Here is a 25556-nt window from a genome sequence, read left to right as displayed (position 1 = left end):
TTAATTCATGAGCATTATTTTATATTAAACATTCATCAATTTGACTGTTTCCAGTTTATGTTTTCTTTTGTTTCATTCGATCTGTGTCTAGTTCTTGTTTTCCGTCTTAGCACGCTACGTATTTTATGTAAATAATGTAGTTTCAAATATGTAAGTATCGTAAACCCCAGTTTATTTGAAATAAACCAATATTCAAACAAGGCAAAACAGCAATTAGATTATTTCTACATTTTCTGTTTTCTTATTCAAATCAAAATTATAGTTTTGTTTTTTTTTTTTTCTTTGACGCTATAAACTTACATATATGAAAGTATTATATGCTGTTGTTTTAAAAATTATAATACCCAAGCAACTTGCGTGAGCTGGAAAGCACCCACAAACATACTCTGGAATTTGAGAAGCTTTTTGTTATTCATAGAGAAAAAAACTACAAAAACAAACATACCATTTTGCAATTATCAAGACAAACGTCGCTCGTCTGCAATTATGATTCCCTGTTACTATGGAGTGAATTCATTCCATTGTGTCTTTTGAGATTGTGCGATGCATTAATTCTCTTTGAGATTCCAAATATTCTTTCTCATTCACCAGAGTTTGAGAATTTTACTTTACTTGGTATATAGTATACCTACATAAACATAGAGTGAAGTTTACTTTCTCTTGAGATTTTAAGGTTTGCTCTTTGGGATGGGGAATTGGAAAATTTGGATGATGCATTAAATGCAGTATCATCCGATTTCTTCTGTATTATTATTTAATAACCCATTGCGATTAAGTTGCTAAGGAAAACGTCCCAATAGTTGCAATATGTATGAGTAAATGTAAGGAATTCATGAATATTTAATGCACTTTTTTTAAATGATTAAATCAACCCAGTCAACAAATTGCACTAATTCTGGTCGCGCTGATGAGTCACTCAGAAGCAAATACTATAAACTACCTAAACACAATGCTAAAAATGAAACTATAGTTTGTCCATATACAGTAGGGGAGACAGCGACAGTGAAGTCTACTAGCTGTTTCGGTTGGCTAAAGCCTCGGTAGTCGGTACACATCATTCCATACAAGCGCATTGTTTTTTTTTGTACAATCAAACCCAATAATTCTTGCAATTATTTATAAAAACAATTATAAATCATAAGGTATAATCTGACATATTTTAAGGAATTTGTTAATGTAAAAAATCAATCAATGGGGTGCGACATTAATTAATGTATTTGCCGAATACTTTTATTTACTATAAACAGAAACAGAGCTACAGAATCTTACTATCCGATTTTTGGTAAACTGTTTCATCAATGATTACTTTTTTCTGTTTCATCCACATTAATTATATATTTGCAATTTGAATATTGGTATAGTAAAAAATGTAACATCAAATTAGGTATAACCTTATACCTAATACATTGAATATGTAATCATTTTACAAGGAGGTGAGAAAGAATAAAGTTGTTCATTTTCATTTTCATTGCATTTTAATTTACAGACAAACATTAGCCGCGTTTTATTATCACCATGATCTAATCCAGATCATGGATTTACATGCATTACAACAACAAATCAAGATCCAGCTTTGTGTTTGGATCTTAATTTGAAATCCAAAATTTATTTCTCTAGTTCGCACAGAGAGGGATGCAATTTGTAATATAACATGTAAATGTTGGTATCACTACCAACTATTAAAACTATAACCCATATTGCCATAGTTACATTTTCCTCCGACTGAAAAAAAAAAATATTTTAAATAGAAAGTAAGCAATTTCATTTTTATTTATTTTTGTATCAAACACACAAAACAAAAACCTTTGACAAAATGAAACATAAATTAGTGAACTTAAAATGAATAAGTGCAAAAATGTATATTTAGCCCAATTAATGGATATCATTTTTCCTAAAAAGAACAACAAAAAAATATACATGAAATAAAATGTTCTTTGGGCAACTCTGCTTTAAACGTCAAACAATTCCCAAATCTGCAACCACACAAAATGGAAAACATTAATAAATTGTAAGTAATTTGTAATCTATCTCGTATTGCATTCATCAAATTTGATTTTATTTTTAGGCCAAGAAGAATCTGGAGTGCAGAGGGTACCAAAACGTTTCTAGGTGCTTATTCGAAAAGAAAATTTGAGTTTGAAAGTGCCAGACTGAACAAATTTTGTTTTGCTTTATTCTAAAATGTCATTTTTGAAAGAACGAATTTGACAATGCTACCAAACTTTAAATAATAACAAATATGATGATCCAATGCTGTTTTATTATCATGATCTGATCCGGATCAGATCATAGTGATAATAAAACGCGGCTATTTAAAAAGAATAATAACATGTTCTCAAGAAAAAGTCGCAATTTTCAGGGAATGCACGGAGTATGACAAATGTATACTTTATTTATTTATTTAAGTTTAATGCAAGCTATTGACATAAAGATACACGTTATTCTCCATACTACACAATTATATTGAAGGTTATATCATTTATATCATTTGTTTGAGTTATTATACTAATACTAAGACTGAGGCTAAGACTAAGACTAAAACTAAGACTAAGCCAAAGACTAAGGCTAAGACTAAGACTAAGACTGAGGCTAAGACTAAGACTAAAACTAAGACTAAGCCAAAGACTAAGGCTAAGACTAAGACCAAGACTAAGACTAAGACTAAGACTAAGACTAAGACTAAGACTAAGACTAAGACTAAGACTAAGACTAAGACTAAGACTAAGACTAAGACTAAGACTAAGACTAAGACTAAGACTAAGACTAAGACTAAAACTAAGACTAAGACTAGGACTAAGACTAAGACTAAGACTAAGACTAAGACTAAGACTAAGACTAAGACTAAGGCTAAGACTAAGACTAAGACTAAGACTAAGACTAAGACTAAGACTAAGACTAAGACTAAGACTAAGACTAAGACTAAGACTAAGACTAAGACTAAGACTAAGACTAAGACTAAGACTAAGACTAAGACTAAGACTAAGACTAAGACTAAGACTAAGACTAAGACTAAGACTAAGACTAAGACTAAGACTAAGACTAAGACTAAGACTAAGACTAAGACTAAGACTAAGACTAAGACTAAGACTAAGACTAAGACTAAGACTAAGACTAAGACTAAGACTAAGACTAAGACTAAGACTAAGACTAAGACTAAGACTAAGACTAAGACTAAGCCTTTTCTCCGTCTACAGAAACTAGATTCTACCAATGTTTTTCACATTACCTTTCTCTTTGTAAAAACGCAAGCTTATTTCCTGCAACAACATAAAAGGGTGCTTTGTGGTAAGTTTTACACGCTTTAACTGCATATTTGTTTGGAGTATATGATTAGAACGTTGTTAGCTATCCTTTGAAATTTAATTTATTAATCAAACTGATATTTACAACCGAAAAATGTAAGAACAAAAATCTGAAAACAGCGAAATTCAAGGACGGACAAAATATTTGGCTCTCTAAACGAAACTTTTTAACCTCATTGTCATTATTTTGTTGTTGCTTTGCAAAGGGTCGCTTTGATAGCTCACCGTATTGTTTGTTTTTGATTATCACATCTTTTTGTGGACTCATCGTCAAAACAATGAAGGCAACAATGCAAACAAACGGGTTTCGGCCTGGGAAGTGAAGCGTACACAAGATTCACATCTGGGAAGTTGAGTATTTTTGATTCTAATAACATTAAAATGCAACTTTCTGCGAAAATGAGATTTTCATCTTTAAATGTCCAAACAAATTTAAAGACTATTTTCAAATTAACCGAGAAGAAAAGCTTTTAAATATCATACTTTTGTCTTGAAGTTTCTTTTCAGTCGAAATTTTCGTGATTTTGCAATTTTTTGGAACTGCACTTCTTTTTTTCGACAGTATGATTGTACTTTATGATGGTTGAAAATCATGTTGTAACTTCCCAACGAAGTTATCAGAATCCTATACATTTAAGAATCAAGCCTATAAATAAAGTTTTCCCACTAATTGGAAACTGGCTCACTGATACTTTAATTACCAACACAACAAGATTGGTGCATATCTCTCTTCTATAGTTATTATATGTGGTTATATTTATTTAAGATCAAGAATTATAGAATCGTGCACAAAAAAAGCTGCCTCCTGTGAGGATTGAACTCACGACCCCTGGTTTACAAGACCAGTGCTCTGCCACTGAGCTAAAGAGGCCAACGAGAAACTGGTGGCAAAGTTTGATAATCAAATTTAAGCTTTTAAAAATTCTTTCACACCTCAATCTCCCTAGATTCGTATATTTTGTGTATTGAACTCAGCAAAAAAGCTCCTCATTTATTTAATTATTATAATTGTTCAAATAGTAACACAGTATCGAAAAAATAAGGTTTTAGGTTCTTAAAAACATCAACAGAAATCATAAAATCAGATTTCCTCGCAGTGTTTCAATGCAATGTCTGTCCAGAAATCAAATCAAATTAAAACAAGTGTAAAGGTAACTTTGCAAAGTATACTTCCCCTCTTATTCTCTCTCGCAAGAACAAACAAAAGCGTCCGTTTATTCGTATTTAAAAGCAATGATTTTTTGGAGGCAACCTCATAACATTCTTGGATTATTTTTAATTCCTTTCTCCAAAAGTTAGAAGAAAAAAACTCTATGGCAGGATTAAGTTGATTAAAAAATTTAAAAAATAACTTTTTCCTTACCCCAGATGGGACTCGAACCCACAATCCCCGGCTTAGGAGGCCGATGCCTTATCCATTAGGCCACTGGGGCAGATAAAAATTGTTGACAGAGTAACTTTTTATTGTTACGGTACTATATCATATTTTACACACTGCTCTTTAAGAAGAGTGTTGTTTTATGTGGAAAAATGCATTTATTGGCTTTGCAGCCAACCTGTAAGTAAAAGCGTTCTTCAATTTATACATTGTACCTAGGAATATTTCAGTCCTAAAATAAATCTCGTTGTTATTCTGGAGGCGAAACTGATCGGACCCCTCACAAGCCAACCCGCAACTCTCATCAAAATGCTTACATGGGCCACACTGGCCCCCAGCATTATTCTTTTATATGTATCTACACTCTGAGGTACAATACTTGGCTGTTGTTGGTCTTAGAAGAAAATGCAAACATTAAAAAAGTTTTAAAATGTTCGTTTTAAAATTATACGTTTATCGTTTATATGCACAGCAAATTTTAAAGTCCAGGATAATGCAACAGTTTTTAATCAGAGCCCCAAGAGTATTACAAATATTTAAACATTATCCTATTTATTTTATTCATAATTGAGCAACTACAAACATTTTGGATTGCTTCCTGTTTTCCAATAAGGACTTGACAACTTTTTTTTCAATAAACCGCAAACCATATATTCTAAGAACTTTACTATCATCGGTCGATTCGTAGGACCAAGTTTACGCAGACCTGGCAACACTCAAAGCGCCTGCCTGAGTTCTTTCAACGACGTCGACTTTTTGGCATAAACGAATGACTTCACGTCGCACAGTGGTTCACTTTGTATGGGAGAGCGGAAAAAAGTCTGTTTAATCTGAACGATTCAACGGCTTAAATGAAATTTGGCAAACATGTTTATATTATCTTATAAATATTTGGTCAAAATTTGGTTGAAAAAAAGTAATTAGCAACAAAGTTATTGACATTTTTCTAAAATTTGATGGTTTTGATGTTTTTTGTGGGAGATCGGAACAAATTCTTTAAAATCTAAAAACTTTTAAATGAATTTTAGTGAAATTTTACACACATGTTAAGATTAGTCTTATACATACTTCGCCAAAATTTGGTCAAGAAAAAATTATTAGAAAAAAAGTTTTTGTCATTTTTCTTAAATTTGAGGCTTTTGATGTTTTATTACAAAATAAAAGTTTTTTGTTAGTAAAATCTTTTAGCGCATGTCTTAATATTTCATATTGGCGTTTCGAGAATTCTGCTTGTATAAATTATGCAAGAGCCTTACCCGGATCAAATTGTGAGAAGGAAAAGCTCTCTGATATTGTTGCATAGTTTATCTTCTTGAGGAAATATATTTCTTAATTCGTCCCTCTTATACCTTTTAGCTTGATCACAGCATTCATCAAAACTCTTTCGTGGTTTTCTCATATTAGTTGACGTTTTGGGACAATACACTTTGGGTTCATAAGTAATAAATAAGTTCACTACACAACAACGAATAAGGAATTTGGATTGAATCCATTTTAATGTATTGAATTCACTATATATGTTTGTTCTTATATTTCACTTCACTTCTTGGTTGATCAAAGATTACAAATTTTTCTTAAGCACCTTGCACAAATGCTCAATAACTCCATACTGACTTTATTTGCATTAATCCTTTATATATATATAGACTTTAGTAAGAGATATTATTCTAATAAGCCAGGTAACAAAAAATTGCGCAATACACAAGAAAAACAAAGCAATAAAACCTTAAAAATAACTCCTTTTTATTTCTACCTACCCTACTTTTTGCGAAAAATAAAAAAATAAAGGACTATCCCTAATCCTTTTCTTTATTTTGTATTAAGCTCTATCATATAATTTATAATATCATGAAACTATATTGTTTTTCCTGTATTGTTTTCAAGGAAATTGAGTTCAAAGTTGAAAAATTTTCCAGGCAGAAATAAATGGTTTCGCAAAAATTAAAATTCTCAGACCTGGGACAATGTATTAATTTTTAAAATAAAGTTTGACATTTTTTATTAAAATAATGGGCTTAACCAGTTCATTCTGACAATTAATACGGAAGAAATCAAACTTTTTGGTAAACACTACCATCAAAACGAAGTTTTTTGAAATCCGATTCAGTGAAACATTTTTGATCATAATTTTCACACCTGCACGTATCTGCAGCTGATTTTGTCTGTGCTTTAACATGAATGGATGGAGCTCGGTATCTTTTGGCGCTTTCTTTAATCTAAAAGTTAAAAAACGCATTTTTTCCTAGTACTAAAGCTTCAGACTACTTATAGAAGGTATCTTTTATAAATAACCAATATTTTTATTTTTTTAGATAATCAAAAATAGACCAGTTAAATGATTTAAGAAGCTAGAGAATATATTAAAAGAAACTTCGGAAAAAAACATCTCAACATTTGTTGAAAATACGGCTCGCAATTTGAGTAAAGTAAAAACTTTGAGGGCATGTAAATCAGAACATACAATATATGTATATGTAAACAAATAATTTTAAATCATACGCTAGGGTTATCTACGAGTACTTAAACATAAAGTTTAAAATGATAAATATGACTTTTTAAAAAGAGTTTTTTCCGCTCTTGCACCACTGTGCGTTGCATTGAAAAGTATTAAAAGTAAGTGCGTATGATTTAAAAGTATTTTTTTTTAAATATTCAACTATGAACTCAATTTTTTTGAAAACAACACACAAGAAACAATATAGTTTTATGCTATTTTAAATTATATTATAGAGGCGGTGACCATATTTTCCGTTACAAAATAATGAACAGTACCCAAACATTAAAAATCTTGACCAGTTTTCAATTTTTTTTATATTTTATTGACTAATAGTAAATAAATATAATATAAAGATATATTTTTTAAATAAACAAAAAAAGAACTTTCGTCGATAAGCAACAAAACAAACATTAAAATAACAGATTCTTTAAGACTCTAACTTATTAACAAACAAAAATAAACAAAAACCTTAAGCTCTTTTTATCATATTTGCTAGCCAAACAACTTTGACCTGGTTGTTTCAATTTTCATATTGTTTCTTTCGTTTGTCCATACATTGTTTAAAATTGAAAAAACTCTCTCTGTAGGCATTAGACCCCGAAAGGAATAAACAAATCTACGATTTTTGAAATGTTTTCATACTGTATCATTTTTTTATTGAAAAACTTGAAAATTTCGACCCACATATTTCCAGCATTTATTTGGCTTTCCTTCCATTCAACAATTTATTCTGAGATGATTTTCATTCACATTCACTGAAAAATATTTTTACCATTGTCATGGTCAGTAAAATTCAATGGTAAAACTAGTTTCCAGTGATGAAGTGTAAGAGTATTAGTTTAACTTCCCCTGTATGTAAGCATGTATAATATGATCTGATTTCTGTTATTGGGAGAGTAGGAAGTGTTCCGAAAATTAAAGACTACGAATTATGATGTAAGGTTACGTTTTTATTTAACATTTAATGGTTTTCATGCTTAGGCTTTCCTTAAAGAAAAAAGTCATCCAATAATGAACAAAAAATGAGCAATTTCTAAAATAATGATTATTTTTATGTTTTCCAACAATCAATAATTCATAATGTAATGAATATTTTCTTCACATAATGAACTGTTCACTATAATAATGAACGGATGGTCACCGTATATAGAGCTTAATACAAAATAAAAAAAGGTTAGGGATAGTCCTTTATTTTTTGTTTTAATTTTTCGCAAAAGTAGGGCAGGTAGAAATGAAAAAGGTGTTATTTTTAAAGTATTATTGCTTTGTTTTTTATTACCTGGCTTATAAGAATAAAATCTATTACTTAAATAAAGGATTAATGGAAAAAAAAGTCAGCATTGAGCTATTGAGCATTTGTGCAAGGTGTTTAAGAAAAATGTTTACTCTTTGTTCAACCAAGAAGTAAAAGTGAAGTGAAATATAATAACAAACATATATTGTGAATTCAATACATTAAAATGGATTCTTATTCGGTGTTGTGTAGTAAACTTATTACTAATGGTCATGATGTTCAAAATCTTCAACCATATTTTGTGAGGGAGTACCCCAACTTAACTTCTGAGCCAATAGAAACTGTGCTGTCAGAATTAAAGAAACGTTTTATGTCTCATTTATTAAGTCTATGGAACGGAATTCAAAGAAAACTAAAGTCATTTTGAAAAAAAAAAATATATTTATTGTATTCGGTATTCGGATATGCCCTAAAAGATTTACTAAAAAAAAAACTTTTATTAAAATATAACATCAAAAGCCTCTAATTTTATAAAAATGTCAATAACTTTTTTCTAATATTTTTGTCTTGACCAAAATTCACTAAAATTAGTTTAATAGTGCAGATTTTATAGACTTTGTTCCGCTCTCCCAAACAAACATCAAAACCAAAAATACTCCATTACCAAGATCGGAATCTCAGACTGACATTTCGGTTTGCCTACAAGCTAAGTACACACTAAATGTGAGAAAGTGTGCGTGAAATGATGCAAAAACCAAACACATTCTCACATTTAGTGTTCCGGCCCATCAAAATGCTTCATTATAGTCTACAGGCACATCTAAATGCTTTATTTTGAATGTTTTATGGCCTCGTTCAAAAACTAAACAATCCTAACCAAGAGAATCTGATGTGCTGATATGGTCTTAAATTGGAAGATTTATACAGCTTTTTTATTTCAATTCAAATAAATGTTGTTAATGTATATAAAATAAGATTGAGCAAATACATATTTAATGATTTATTAATGCTGGTTTTTATTTACTTAAATTATTTGCGAATGCAATATGAGCTGCAACTGGTTAAGAATAATTGGAAATGGACAAAAGTGTAACGCAATACTTTGTAAAACGACAAAATAAACAATTTTTTTCAGGTGTAGTTGGGTTAGAGCATTTTTTTGGCGACGTTAGAAGTTCGGGTGGAAACAATAGGTGGATGCCTCCGTATTTCTTTGTACAGACAATGCTACGAGAAGCATGCTTGTGAAGTTCCATTGCAAACTTTAGCTAGTTCAGATTCCTCAATTAAATTAGTAATCTCATTATTTAAACAGTTCGATAATTGCAGGACCAAATTTTAGTTTTGTTTGTTGCAGGAATATTCCTGAAAATTTCTTTTTGAGGGACTATGTTTGTAGTTAGATTTTGAAATACAAATTTGCGGTAACCATGTTTTGAAAATAAGTTGCTTTGTTTAAAGCATTTTGAATATATATTTTTTTTTATTATTAGCAGCACTTTTATTAAACATACCCTTTAAACAATAACAAGTTGAACTTTTATAACTAAACATTTTTACGGAATGAATGAAAATTATATTTTGCGTTAAACTGTGGGAAATCGCTAAAAAAAACTTCTTTACGTCAACAATAAACATTAATGTCGATTATTTGATCTATTGAATAAGTTGTACATGAATTTAGAACGATTTTTTCACGTTTTCATTTTGTGATATATGTCAAAATTTTCAATTTATTTGTTCTGCATTTATTCAACAGGTTCGCTATAATCGTTCTGATTAGTTTTTTAAAACATTGGTGTTCCTTTGATGCAAAGTTTTTTTATAGCAAACACATGTATGCATTAATCAATCAAGAATTTTATGGATAAGGTATTTTTTTAAACTTAATATTTATTAATCAAAATGGAATTGAAGAATATATGAATGGTTAAATCATTAAAAACAAACTATAAATATACTTGGATTAGTTAAATTAATACAGATTTTGATTACTTGCAAAAAAAATATTTGGGCCTTTCATTAACGAAAATTTGTTAGAATTCAATACAAAAAAATTGCGCTCGCACCCTTAATTTGATGGTTCTTCGAACGCATCTTTGATACAATAATTCGAGGTTAGTTATGAAATTTAAAGAATTTCGTAGTGATTACTCTAAATTAGTGAATGGATTACAACAAAATGATGTTAAAAACGCTTTTTTCAAGACAAAAATGTACATTGGTTCACTATCAACAAAACGACTGCAAAATTAAAGCTTAAAACTGACTTTTTCATTGAAAAAAAGTAAAAAAACAATTAACCTCCACATTTTGTTTTTGCTTTGCAAAGTGCCGCTAGCCCACGGCATCGTTTTTTTTTTTTGTTTGTTCTCACATCTATTCATGGACTTATTGTCAAAATTACAAATACAACAATGTAAACAAACGGGTTTAGGAGAGTGAAACGTACGAAAGATTCCGATCTTGGTAAATGGAGTATTTTTGATCAAAACCCTCAAATTTTAGAAAAATATTATTAACTTTGTTTATAATTATTTTTTTCTTCAACTAAATTTTGACCTATTTAAACATGTTTGCCAAATTTTGTTTAAATTCCTTGAACCGTTCAGATGAAACAGATTGTTTTCCACTCTACCATACAACCCGAACCACTGTACGTCGTCCCCAAAGAAAATAATACAAAGGCGACCATCAACTAGTCCTTTCTTTAGATAATGCGCACATCAATAATAAATCGATTGTAAGGTTTTGATGTGTGCCTTGTAAGGATGGTGCCACAAGGCATACATCAAATGTCGGACAACATTATTTAAAAAAAAACATTGCACAGTAACGCCTGCAATTCGCACCTAACAGACCAATTCTTACGGAAATTACGCCATAATGTGGTCTGAGCGATGCTCAATTCTTGAGAACCCCGATTGCTGCTGACGGCTGAACGGCATTTATATTTTTAACCAACCCGTTGTCTCACTGACAAGGCAACATCACACATAGAATATGTACACTTAAATAATCGCCCTAAACACTATTGATCACCGACTCTAAGATTCGGTAGAATATTTTTACAATTTGTATATTGGTATAACGAGCATTCGTCGAAAACAAGCTTTAAAATCAATGAGGATAGCATTTATGTTTATTTATCTGAAGATGGTCGAGGCACAAAATTTCGATGAATTGGCGGATGTCGAATTATAATTTTTGTATTACTTTTAGAAATCACGAATGCCTTAATAAAAACTGAATTTATTCATTTTTGATTCTACCAAAGCTTTTTCCAACTAAGGCAAAAAATACTACAATGTCCCAAAGGTAGTCAAAACTTCTGGTCATTTGTAAAACGTACGAAACTCCACGTCATCCTCGGTTCCAACGCTCGTGCACTCATGCAATTGCAAGAGTACTAAAAGATCTTGACATACACAAATCCGCTGGCTCGGATAGTATCTCTCCAATTGTTCTGAAGAAGTGTTCTTCAACACTGGCATCTTCCATCTTCCCTACTCTACAGGTCTCTTTCCGAGCGGATGGAAAAAAGCATTTGTTCAGCCTGTCCCTAAAAAAAGCGAATCCTCCTTTCCCTCTAACTATCGTCCAATAACACTGACGTCCCTTTCCAGGGTCATGGAAACGCTGATTAAATATCAGCTCAAGAAATATCTTGAAAAGCGGAAGCTTCTTAACGACCGACAATATGGCTTTAGTAGCAATACGGCCACTAGGAACAATCTTTACATCGTTTTGGGAAAGTAAGATTATTGCACTTGATATTTCAAAAGCATTTGATAGAGTTTGTGTTGAAAATATATGAATATTATAAGTAACACAGGTTGTTGTTATCTACTTTTAGCATCCTCTTTATCATATCATGTACTTATGTAATTTTTCTTCTTATCTTTTAACTTTATTTCTGTTATACATAATTGAATTAAATAAAGTCAGTCTTGTTCTGGAACTTCAACAGGTTATGGGCCCAGGTCCTACTCGTGAAAGAGTTGCGAAATTTTCATAATTAAAATTAAAGAAAAAATAATTGATATGAGCGGGTCAACAAATTTTCAAATCGAAAAATTGGATGAAGGGAACTACGACTCGTGGAGCGTGCAAATGAAAAGCGTTCTCATATGTTCAGAGTTGTGGCCTTTTGTTTGCGGGAAGCAGGTTAAACCTGAGGTAGATACTGGGGCTGATGCTGCGGTGGTTACGGCTGCAAATGTGGCGGCGGCGGCATGGGAGGCTAAGGATGAGAAAGCATTGGCATCTATTATGCTTTCTATTAAGCCATCCCAAATTAACCATATAAGGCATTGTAAGATATGGAATAAGTTCCGTGAGGTATACCAGCGAGAGGGACCTGCAAGAAAAGTATCGCTATTTAAGCAGCTGTTGGGGCTCAGAATGGCAGAGGATGGAGATGCATGTAGGCATCTTAATTCTTTTACCAACATCGTTGAGAAACTTAGCGAAGTATGTGTTATCATTCCAGAAGAACTTTTGGTAATCATTTTGCTCTCGAGTCTTCCAGGTTCGTATGAAAATTTCGTTATAGCTATCGAAATTCGAGATACGTTTCCAAGCCTAAGCATTCTGAAAACTAAGATTATTGAGGAGGGGGAACGTAGGGTAGACAAAGGTAGCGGTGTTTTGTTGGCGGATAGCAAAGCATACTTGGTACAATCCAAAGGTCAAATATCAAAGGAGAAAGCAACTAAGAAGAAAGGCAATGTGAGATGCTTTAAATGTGGGCGCAAGGGTCATTTTGCATCAGAGTGTAAAGAGCGAAAGAAAGACGAGAAATCAAACCAGCATGCATCTTTCTTATCAATTGTAGCGGCTACAAGTACGGAAAACTTATCACGTGGTGCATGGTGCGTTGACAGTGGGGCAACGGCACATATGTGCTGTAACAGGAATCTGTTTTCTACCTTCGAAAAACACGGAGAAGAAATACAAGTAGCGGGTGGAGAAACGGTGCTTGCATACGGTAGAGGAGATGTCGAATTAAAAACAAACGGTTCTCACGGTTTTACGGTCATTCTTAGAGATGTTCTGTATGTGCCGAATTTACAAAGCAATTTTATATCAGTTAGCAAAGCGGTATCGAATCATAACACTGTTTTATTTGATGATAATTATGCATGGATAAAAAACAAAACTGGTGGTGTTGTGTTAAAGGCAAAAAAGGTGACCAACTTATTTTTATATGATGAGGGCAACACCAACGCCTGTCTAGTCGCACAAAATAATGTTAGTGATTCTATCATATGGCATAATAGGTTTGGACATTTAAATTTTGGCAGCCTTAGTGATATTGTTCGGAAAAATATGGTACATGGCATGAACATTTCTAATATATCTGAAAGTGTATTGAGTTTTAAATGCACAAGCTGTCTAAATGGTAAAATGTGCGTGAAACCATTTCCCAAAATGTCAGAGAATCGTTCAAAGCACTTGTTGGAGCTTGTCCACTCGGATGTGTGCGGTCCTATCAACACGTTTTCAAATGGTGGGGCTAGATATTTTGTCACCTTCATTGATGACAAGTCGAGGTACATTTTTGTATATTTTCTGAAGTCCAAGGATGAAATTCTTGGAATTTTTAAGAAATTCAAAGCTGAAGTAGAGCTTCAAACTGGGAAAATGATCAAAGAACTCAGAAGTGACAACGGCACTGAATATGTTAATAATGCTTTCAACAGTTTCCTAAGTGAGAGTGGCATTAAAAGACAGCTAACAGTGCCGTACACACCTCAGCAGAACGGTGTAGCAGAACGTGTAAATAGAACACTTGTGGAAATGGCGAGAAGTATGTTAGGTCATGCAGGTATAAAGGAACATTTCTGGGCAGAGGCCATTAGCACAGCAGCGTATTTGAGGAATCGCTCACCTACTAGGGCTTTAGTTGACGTTACTCCATTTGAGGTATGGACGGGTCATAAGCCAATCGTAGCACATTTAAAGGTATTTGGATCTAAGGGAATTGCACTTAACAAAACACAGAGAAAAAAGTTCGCATCAAAGGGTAAAACTGTTTTAATGATGGGATATTCTCAGACTTCTAAGACATACAGAGTTTATGATGTTGAGACGAAATCTATCATAATAACCAGGGATGTTGTGTTCATAGAAGATGGGAAAACTGAAGAAAAAGACTTAATAAGTGAATCTTTTCCTTATATAATCAAGAATAATGACTCTACTGATTCATCCGTGGAAATCGCTGAAGGAGACGTGTGCGAGGAAAGTGAGAAGAAAGGTGACGTTGTTCAGAAGACAGATAGCGGTGAGTGTACTAAACAGGAAGTTGTTGGAGAGGTGGGTGTTCCTAGGATAGGCCCGGGCAGACCAAAACTAATCCGTACGGGGAATCCAGGACGTCCCAAAAAACAATACAATTTGGTAAATTTGATGAGTTCTAACCAAAATATTAAGGTTCCGCAGACAGTTATTGAGGCTGTTAACGATAATTCACATAAAAATATGTGGGTCAAAGCTATGAGCAGAGAATTTGATTCACTTATTGAAAACAACACTTGGACTTTATGCGATCTACCTCCAAACAAAAAGGCGATAAATTGTAAATGGGTTTACAGTTTAAAACAAAACAAAGATGGAACGATTGACCGATTTAAAGCAAGACTAGTTGCCAAGGGGTGCAGTCAGCAGTACGGTGTAAATTACGATGAAACTTTTTCGCCCGTCGTAAGATTCGCTACCATCAGAATGATAATTGCCTTAGCTGCAGAGTACCAGCTGTTTATACACCAAATGGATGTGTCCACCGCCTATTTAAACAGTGAGCTACATGACGAAGTTTACATGAAACAACCAGAAATGTTTGTCGATGAAAAGTGTCCAGATATGGTGCTGAGATTGAACAAGGCAATCTATCGGTTGAAACAATCTGGGCGGGAATGGAATGCGATGCTTGATGAAGCATTAAAGAAAATTGGATTTTCGCAATGCGAAAGTGAGCCTTGTGTTTATGTTTTGAATTTTGAGAATGAATTCAACATAATCGCAGTCTATGTCGACGACATCTTAATTGCTTGCTCTAATGAAACTACACTGGCCAGAATCAAAGCAAGTATAGCAAATGAGTTCGAGGTAGTAGACAAAGGCCAACTTCACTATTTCTTGGGAATGGAAGTCGAGGTGAGCAGGACAGCAAATTCTATTACATTATGCCAAAAGCAATACATTAAAGAATTGCTAAAAAATAACCACATGGTGGACTGTCGCGAAGCATCTACACCTCTGGATTCAGGTTTTCAAGTGCATTGTACGTCTAAGGAGTGCAAGAGAATCGATGAACGAACCTACCAAAGTTTAATTGGATCACTAATGTATTTGGCCATATCGACACGTCCAGATATATTGCACTCTGTATGCAAGTTATCACAGAGAAATAAGGATCCACACGCTGAACACATGGCAGGGATAAAGCATATTCTCAGATATTTAAATAAAACCATAAACTTTAAACTAACTTATAAAAGAACTGGAAAGCCAATTGAGTGCTTTGTTGATGCAGACTGGGGTGCGGATATTTCTGATAGAAAATCATTCACAGGTTATGTTTTTCTCTTTGCAGGCAGTGTTTTTTCATGGGAATCGAAAAAACAAAATTGTGTGGCCTTAAGTAGCACCGAAGCAGAGTACATGGCCTTATGTACTGCAACAAAAGAAGCAGTTTACCTTCAAAAACTTTTAACTGAGATCGGTCTACATCATAATGAAACACCAATGATCATCAATGGAGATAATCTTAGCGCACAACAACTCGTACGAAATCCAGTCTATCACTCGAGGAGTAAGCATATAGACATCAAGTACCACTATGTCCGTGAGATTTTCCAGCAAAAGAAGATTGATTTGCAGTATGTTTGTACCAACAACATGATCGCTGATGTTTTGACCAAGAATCTTCCTAAAGAAAAACACAACAAATTTACTCTTTTAATGGGTCTAAATTTAAATTAATAAAAATTAAATTATTAAAATTATTTCAAAAAAGAAATGAATATATAATGTAAAAAAAAAAAAAAAAAAATAACAATGTGTTGAGGAGGAGTGTTGAAAATATATGAATATTATAAGTGGCAACACAGGTTGTTGTTATCTACTTTTAGCATCCTCTTTATCATATCATGTACTTATGTAATTTTTCTTCTTATCTTTTAACTTTATTTCTGTTATACATAATTGAATTAAATAAAGTCAGTCTTGTTCTGGAACTTCAACAGTTTGACACCAAGCTCTCTTATCGAAAATGAATGCTTTTGGTATTGATGAATCTCTTCTTCGTTGGATTAGAAATTACCTTTCTTACAGTTCAATTCAAGTTGTATTGGATGGTTTCAAGTCTGAAATTTATAAAATAAATGCTGGTGTCCCCCAGGGCTCCGTTTTGTCTCCGAATCTCTTCCTAATATTCATAAATGATTTTATGTCTGCCACTTCTAATCCATTAAACTGTTTCGCCGACGACAGTATCCTCAGCTTTTCATACTCGTTTCTAGATTCACATCATTGTCCTTCGGATGTGGAACTTAAACGGCAGCGTATGATAAGCTCATTAAATTCTGATCTTGACAGCATTGTCCAATGGGGAGTCAGAAACCGTGTAGAATTAAATGCTTCGAAAACTCAATGATGTCTCCTGTCGTAAAAGCGTAACACACACCCGATGCCTCTATCTATGGAAACTAATCAACTGCCTGTACTCGATATTTGTATCACAGATCACCTTTTATGGAATGATCATATATTTGATATTGCCAAAAATGCTGGCAGGTGCAAAAAAAGAATTGGTTTTTGAAAATAATAAAATTAAAACAGATTTTTTATTTTCAAAAGCTGAATTATAAAACAAACACAGTGAGGCGTATAAAAAGTGAGTTATGTATTTAGTAACCCCCTGTTATGCTCTGTTTTACAAGAAGTAAGTTTGATATCGTAATGATAACCAAACAAACGGAGCAATAGATAACAATATACACTATTGTTCAACCACATCGACTCTACACTGCACGCTGTTTTTTCCATTCTTTTTCTTATAGCTGCGAGATTATCGAAATGTTTGTAGAAATGCAGTTTTGGGATAGTTTATGTTTATTTACTTTTCGTTCAATTAGCCATTCTTTATTTAAAATCTAAGAACAAAATGGCGAATTAACCTTTTTTGATTACTATGAATTTCCGGAAGCAAACTTTTCATAGATAGTTTAATTTTGTACATCAGTTTCAATTGTTCGTCTACGGTAATACACATCAAATAAAAAATGTAACGATTCTACTATGGCCAATTTTGCTGTTTTTAAATGTTATAGCTTTAATTGAAATAGTAGTTGAATGTATTGAAATTACATTTTCTATTCACGTTATATTTGTTAACTATTTCAAGGCTGAGGCTGTTATGTAATTTTGTTCTTTCATTTGCAAAAATAAACTTACTCGACGCCAATTCGACCAAACTGGTCTCGACGTTAATTGTAATACAACGGTAAAATCGAAGTTGCACACAAAAATTTTAAAATTCGTTTATGATTTATTCAAAACAATTAAACAATTTTTTTTAAGAAATAAAATATGAATGAATCAAACATGAAATTACGATGATAAAGAAGTCGAAAAAAATGTCTCCCGATTCCATCCACCTGTCTGTCCTGGGGTCTAGAGCCCAAAGATTTCGGTGGTTTGACGTTTAATAATCAAAAATTCGAATTTTATTACAGTGCATGTGTATAGGCGTCTTCCAAGGGTCAGTGCTCGGGCCTTTACTTTTTATTATTTATATAAATTCAATTTTTCAGTAAAGCCCAGTGACTATCCAAAAATAAAATAGAGCATTTTTGACGCTTCTGTACTGTCACAGCTCCATTTATATATAATAAACTTCCAGTAGATATATGCAACAGCAATGGCCAATGCCACAGGTTCTTAGAAATTTTAGAATTTGGTTCTTTTCTCAATCAGATGTGGAAGACTTAATGCGTGTAGTAACTTGACCTCTTATACCACGAAAACCTAAACTATAACAAAGATAGTTTTATTTGCTTTATTTAATTTAATTTCCATCAATAATTTTAAATTCATATCTCATTATAAATTCATATTCATTGAATAAATAAAAATGAATTTGAAAAAAAAAAAAAAAAAAATAAATTCATATTCTCTCTCACATATTCATTACCCAATCGTAAAATCTTCTTCTGATGCAAATAAATCTCTACTTTTTTGTAGTGTTGCCTCACTCTCTTACAGCAATACCACGCGGTTTTTCATCTAAATTTAAAGTATATCTAATAAAAACGCATTCTAACTGGTATCAGTACCACACAGTGCATGATACCATTTCATTTTACAATTCATGGTCAAAAACTATTTTGTCTTCTATAGTTTTAATAATTATAATTTAACTATAATTTATAATACATGATGTATAATTAAATGTTGTTGATCTGTAAATAACGAATTTGTTAATACTTTATGTCCAAAATATAACTAAATACTTAATTTTAACTTTACGCTATTAATCATTATAATTAAACATTATTTTGCTAAGACAATAATTGTAAACATGAAATGGAAATAAAACTAATAATCTAAAAAAAAAGCTGATAGATTTTTTTTATTTGAACTAACATTTGTTTTCTTAATTCTTGTATTACTCAAAAAGTGTACCCCTCATAGAACCGTTATTTTTTCACGTTTCCTCAATAACTAACAACCGATTCTTTATACCGATTTTTTATTCAAGCTCTTATAATGTCTCAATAATACTTGATGATCAAAAATGTCAATGTTTTTATGTTTGATGTTTAAAAATTATTTTTTCGGAATTCGTTATCTTGAAAACAGCTCTTAATTTTTTTTTTGCGAAATTGAAAAGTAAAACGAATATCAATAAGCTCTAAGCAACTGCATACCAAAAATATTGTCTACGATTTTTAAATAAAAAATTAAGTTTTGCAGGTACATTTTTAAATTTGAAAATACAGGAAATAATCTATATATATAAAAGAAAGTCGTATTAGTTACACCACTTATAACTCAAGAACGGCAGAACAGATTTGGCTGAAAATTGGTAGGGAGGTAGCTTAGAGCCAGGAGACGGACATAGGATACTTTTTATCCCGTTCGACAGCGTTCCCGTGTGACTTGACATGAAACGTCAGTCACTATAAAACGTGGTATAACAAAAAAGAATCAGACTTGGAATAACAAAACGCAAATGACAGCTATGTAATTGACGTAAAATGACAGCTATGTAATGACGTATGGATGACAATTTGATATTTGTAAGAAATCAATATTAAAACTATTTCTATTAAATAAATAATTAAGAAGTGGATTGAAGTGAAGTGAAGTTTAATTAAAAGTGAAGTGAAGTTTAATTAATAATGCCGCGACCAAGACGATCGAATCTTTCCTGACAAAGCCGTAATGCAAGAAGGATACAAAATACTGCAAATGAAAGGACTGAAGAAGAACAAGAAATTGCACGTGAACAGCGCCGCGATAGTATGACTCGACTTCGTGCTTCTCAATCACGAGAGCAAAGTGAAGCAGCCCGTGAAACAGCTCGGTTGGCAATGCAGAATCGTAGAGCGAACAACAGAAGGCAACAAATAGATAATTTGCGACGCAGAACAAGATATTTAGGTGAACGCCTGTTGAATTACCAACAAAAGGAAGTTTATGATACTTTAATGAAGGCAATCGCTGATGAAAATTGTGGTTTATATTTCCTAGATGCCCCTGGTGGAACTGGCAAGAAATTCCTTATGTCATTAGTTTTAGCAACTGTTCGGGCGAGATCCAACATAGCGGTTGCAGTTGCTTCTTCTGGAATAGCAGCCACATTGTTAGAAGGATGCCGTACGGCTCATTCAGCATTCAAATTACCGTTAAATCTTCAAACTATTGAAGACCCAACGGCCAACGTGTAATATTGCAAAACACTCATCAATGGCCAAAGTTTTAGCGGCATCGAAAATCATCATCTGGGACGAATGCACAATGGCGCATAAACGTGCATTAGAAGCACTTAACCGAACATTAAAAGATGTACGCAATGACTCGAGATGTTTTGGAGGAGCAATGATTTTACTGTCTGGAGATTTCCGCCAAATACTGCCAGTAATTCCAAGATCTACGGCTGCCGATGAAATAAGCGCTTGCCTCAAATCGTCAAATCTATGGCGCTATGTGAAGAAACTGCAGCTGACAACAAACATGAGAGTTACATTGCTTAATGATACATCTGCTGAAGATTTCTCTGAGCAATTGCTGACTATCGGTAATGGTCAAGTATCTGTCGATGAATCGAGCGGATTAATATCATTTCTAAATAATTTCTGTAATTTTGTCTCATCAAAAGACGAACTTATCAACAATGTATTTCCAAATATTATTTCTTACTACAAAAATAATGAATGGTTGAGTGAGCGAGCAATTTAAGCGGCTAAGAATAAAGATGTAGATGACCTGAACTACATAATTCAAAATAAGATCATTGGAACAATGCATTCATTCAAATCTATTGACTGCGTCACAAATGAAGATGAATTTTTAAACTCTTTGGACGTGCCTGGCTTACCACCGCACAATTTACGCCTAAAGGTTGGCTCCGTAGTAATCATGCTTCGAAACATAAACCAACCAAAACTGTGCAACGGTACGCGTTTGGTGGTTAGTAAATTGATGAACAATGTAATTTACGCTACGATAATGATAGGAAAATTCAAAGATGAGGAAGTTCTCATTCCGAGGATCCCGATGATCCCAACCGATATGCCGTTTGAATTTAAAAGACTTCAATTTCCGATACGTCTTGCATTTGCCATGACCATCAACAAATCACAAGGCCAATCCTTAAAAGTTTGTGGTTTAAATCTAGAACATTCATGTTTTTCCCATGGTCAATTATACATGGAATGTTCACGGGTCGGAAGACCATCTGCGTTGTTTGTTTTTGCGCCTGATAATAAAACAAAAAATGTTGTGTATCACAAGGTACTTAAGTGAAGAGCAACCTTTGTACTAAAATACAGAAATAATAATGAATGATTAATGTAGTTATTTTATTTTTTTTTTGTATTTTTTCCAATAAAAAAAAAACACAATCTGCTTATTTATTGCCATTAAGGCGGAACAAAGTTCGTCGGGTCAGCTAGTAATAAATAAATAAAGAAAATATTAAAAATTACAAAAATTGAAGTTCTTATATAACTAATTTTGTATAAAATTTCTTAATAACGAAGCAATTTTTTCTTCAGTTGTTGGTTCTTTATAGACGAGTTTGACTGTATACTTAATTAATTTGCAAATAAATCTTAAATTTTTTTCTAAAATAAATAATATTTTATTACTTAATAAAAGCGTTTTTTGGTATTCCATATATAGTACAAACAAAACGATCCACAGTAGCCAGACTTTTGTATTTGAAAATTGGTACAACTGAAAGAAGATCTGTCACAATAATAATAAAAAAACACACAAATAGAAAAAAGTTTTGTGAAAATCAAAAGTTAAAATTAACTTGGCAAAAAAACCAACTAAAACTAATAAAATGGACAATTTTCAAGAAGAAATGTTAAGAGAACATCTCGAAATTGAGATTCTATAAAAAAAAGATCATTTAACAATTGCTTCAAGGAGGGGGTTTGTTGGTACACTACTACATTAACATTTGGTGTTGAAGAGAGCTTGAAGCTCGCCTCAGTTCTTTTTATACCTAAATCGATTTGAAATGAGCTTGATTCGACTCGATTCCGGTCGGTAATCGGAGTCGAGTTAAAATTTGTGAAGAAAAACCTGTGTGGAGGAGTTGGTTTTACAGATATTGCATTATGGCCTGTTTATTTGCATGGTTGTGAAAAATATAGTTTTGTTCTAATCAAATTTAAAAAAAAGTTGCACATGGAGTAGGTATCATATTCTTATATGGCGCTGAACTTTTTAGTTCTTTATTGTTTAACACCAATCAAACTATCTCACTTGCAATTCATAAGAAACATCGAAACACCATTTGCATTTTAGAAAGTGCTGTCAAACTTAATCATTTTTAAATCATCTTGTGCGGTGGAAACACGAAGAAGATTTATTTAATCTAAACTGAGATAAACCTTTGGTGGAAACATAGAAAAACTTAATTATTTTTTCTATTGTTTTCTCTTGCAAAATAAGCCCAGTTAGTCCTCATTCACTAACAAAACTAAATAACATCAACAGTAATATATTGATTTTTTCTCCAATGGAAAACACATGATTCCAAACGCACAACTACTCAACGAACACCGCCATAGAGAAACAAATGCAATATCAATCGTACCAACATTGGAGAACGAAATCACATAAGATTCATTCGAGACTCGTATAAATGTCAAAAACCTATCCCTTGTAAGATTCTACTCTAACTTTTATCGCTAGTATTAATACTATGGATATTGTTTTTGTTATTCGGGTAAAATCCTACTATACTATGGATAGATTTTCCAACAAAACACGAGTAATTTAAACTGTATCAGTTTATTAGTTTTTTCAGATTTAATCACCAATTTGACCTGAAACTTCTACCGCAGTCACAAATTGAATTTACTTACATTTCTTCCTCTAAGACTACTCCAACTATATTTGCGGACAATTGTCGATAATAAAATGTATAAAAAAAGGAAGCGTGAAATGTTAAGCCGATATGGTTGGTTATGTTTTGCACAATACTGTAGGTATGATGGGTAATCCAAAACAAAACAAAGAAATGATGAAGGCAATATCAACCCTTAAAAATTATTTAGTGATAGGAAAAGAAAACAACACACGAAGTCTAAATTTTATTTTATTAAATACCTATTTTTGGTAGCAAGCAAACAGAGAGAAATACTCGTAAATTATTGTTGAAAATGTTGTGTGTTTGCTCACCATCTGCAAGAGAGAGTCAAATACACAATACTACTTCCACACTGCATGGGCAACAGTATTTCCCATCATAAAATTGTACCTCCATATGTATGTGTTTGTAAATAAAAAACCTTCACTGCGCATGACTGTAGAAGCCCCACATTCAAATAAGTATTAACAGATTTGTGGAATTTAAAAATCTCATCACATACATTCAATGACCAATTAAATGATTTTTATAATCATTACTACTTATACTATACAAAATTGGAATAACATTTTTCATAGGAAGTTTGATTTTGTTTATGTAGACAAAAACTCCCATCAAAATACGGACATCGGAAAATAAAACATTTGCTAAATTAAAGACAAAAGTTTGAAAAAAAATGCAAATAAGTACAAATGCTTTTACTTAGATAAATACGTTTCTATGATTCCTTCAATCAAGTGCCAATAAAACACAATTTTGATGCGTTCCAAGAATCTTTAACGGAATTTCGAAATTATTAGCAGCATCTTAGTGGCTAAGTTTTGTATAAAGAAGTTGAGAAGGGAAATTGTTCCAACGGTCTTATAACACTTATTGCATATACCTGAATTCACTGTTGAACGAAACGGGTTCTTTATCATGAAGGAAATATTTTCACTAGCTTCATGCATGAAAACAGTGATCTAACATTTTAGTAATCCGACATTGAAAAGACAAAGCGCAGTGTTTCGTAGGATACCTAAACAAAATTTGCAAACGAAAAAATAATAATATTGGAAATTAAATTTCAACAATGAGTAAATTCGAAACTTCTGAAGCATCGGTAAATCATACGGTGTGTATACGATTTGTATTTGATAATTAAATTCAGCATTGAAATGTTTAGTTTTTGTGTAGTATAGTTATACCAAAAACTTTAAGTTTGATAATCTTACCAGAAAGATTGAAACTACTTGTAAGACGTTGTTACCTTGGTAATCCCGTATGTTTAAATTTCGTATGATGCTAAAAGGCGCCAAACTGCTTAGAACGACAGCTTTAAATTGTATATTTTCAAAAATATTCATGCGTAGATCTCATAAACTATTTTGAGAGCATAAATATATTTTTGGGAATATACTCGTCAATGCAAATAAAGTTCTTAATTCCAATCAATTAATAAATTTGGACATTCATAATTCTTTCAATACTTACAGTTTGATACTGGGAATATTGCATCTGCAGATATGGAATTTATAAAAAAAGAACTGAAATATTTGCGAAGTAAGTAAACATATTCTTCAAACCAAATCAATTCCAATGAAATTTGCTTCATTTTGCTTGCAATATACTTAGGTGCAATAGACAAACAAAATAATTCAATTTCAACAATAACTACTTTGTTGCGACAGTTGATAAAAGAAGAAGTTGTTTTGAACGACCATCATGAAAAACTCAACTTGCCTGTAGAAACTGAAACGGATTTGGAAGGTCTTGAAAATGAAGTTGCAGAAAACTTTGGAAAATATGTATGTAAAGTGTGCTTTTAAAAAGATAATGTATCAATATTTACTGTAGCAGGAAACATTCAGAGATTTGGTTTTTGGACGTGGTGGGCTGGAAAAAAACCTTAAACATATAATATCTGCAGAAGTTGCTTTACATTATAATTGGGATGGAACAACTGGCAAAAAGGCATTCAAAAATTTCAAGAGCATTAACGAAGCATTATTTAGTAAGTTATTGTTTGGATTTAATGAAGATACTTAGTTTGAAAAAATTGTTTTTTTTTTTTGTCTACAGATGCTGTGAAACCAGAAATTACGTCATCTGAAGTTTATAAAAAAGCTATTCGACAAGGCTTGAAGAGAATTAAAAATCTACATTTTAAAAGAATATCGTTACAAAAAAAGCAGGATTTGAAAGTGACAATTATCGATAGTCTTTCACTTTAAATATGTTTTTATTTTTGTAATACAGGGTCCAACAAAAAGATGGGTCAGGCAAAAAGATCTAACATACCTATTTTAAAAGGAAATGAAAAATAAGTAAAAAATATTACACAAAAAAATGTTATTGAATTTTTAAATTAAGTACTATGTCATTTCATTAAATAAAATAATTGATTAGTTTGAAACATTACCATTTTATCTATAAATAGCTTTAAATATAAACGTCTAAAAATACGGGAGTTTTTTTGCCGGTCTCTGTATGAAACAATTCCTAATAGTTTTTATGAATAAAGAATTTTGTTTAATTAAACAGTA

The 25556-nt window shown here is 32.2% G+C and overlaps 2 protein-coding genes and 2 non-coding genes across 8 annotated transcripts in view; 1 reads left to right on the top strand and 3 right to left on the bottom strand.

Annotated features, from left to right (window-relative positions):
- The window catches only part of LOC129949436 (neurogenic protein mastermind), a 160734-nt gene that overhangs the window by 121885 nt on the left and 13293 nt on the right, over nt 1–25556 (bottom strand). The window lies entirely within an intron of this gene.
- On the top strand, nt 1002–25556 carry LOC129949439 (uncharacterized). Of its 5 annotated transcripts, none has more exons than XM_056060904.1 (5): nt 1002–1142; nt 24507–24573; nt 24646–24818; nt 24868–25024; nt 25093–25556. In XM_056060904.1, the coding sequence occupies exons 2-5, from the start codon at nt 24537–24539 to the stop codon at nt 25242–25244; spliced, it is 519 nt and encodes a 172-aa protein (XP_055916879.1). In that variant the 5' UTR covers nt 1002–1142; nt 24507–24536; the 3' UTR covers nt 25245–25556. The 5 variants fall into 5 exon arrangements, with proteins under 5 accessions (XP_055916879.1, XP_055916880.1, XP_055916877.1 ...); XM_056060905.1 differs by lacking the exon at nt 1002–1142 and adding an exon at nt 1156–1282; XM_056060902.1 differs by lacking the exon at nt 1002–1142 and adding an exon at nt 23991–24145 and having other exon boundaries at nt 24871–25024.
- Trnat-ugu (transfer RNA threonine (anticodon UGU)) lies at nt 4102–4173 on the bottom strand. Its single transcript has one exon. It is a non-coding gene; the product is annotated as a tRNA-Thr (tRNA).
- Trnar-ccu (transfer RNA arginine (anticodon CCU)) lies at nt 4663–4735 on the bottom strand. The gene has a single exon. It is a non-coding gene; the product is annotated as a tRNA-Arg (tRNA).

The sequence above is a fragment of the Eupeodes corollae genome, chromosome 3 (genome assembly GCF_945859685.1).
Source record: "Eupeodes corollae chromosome 3, idEupCoro1.1, whole genome shotgun sequence".
Taxonomy (NCBI): Eukaryota; Metazoa; Arthropoda; class Insecta; order Diptera; family Syrphidae; genus Eupeodes; species Eupeodes corollae.
This window is presented reverse-complemented; position numbering and strand designations above follow the sequence as displayed.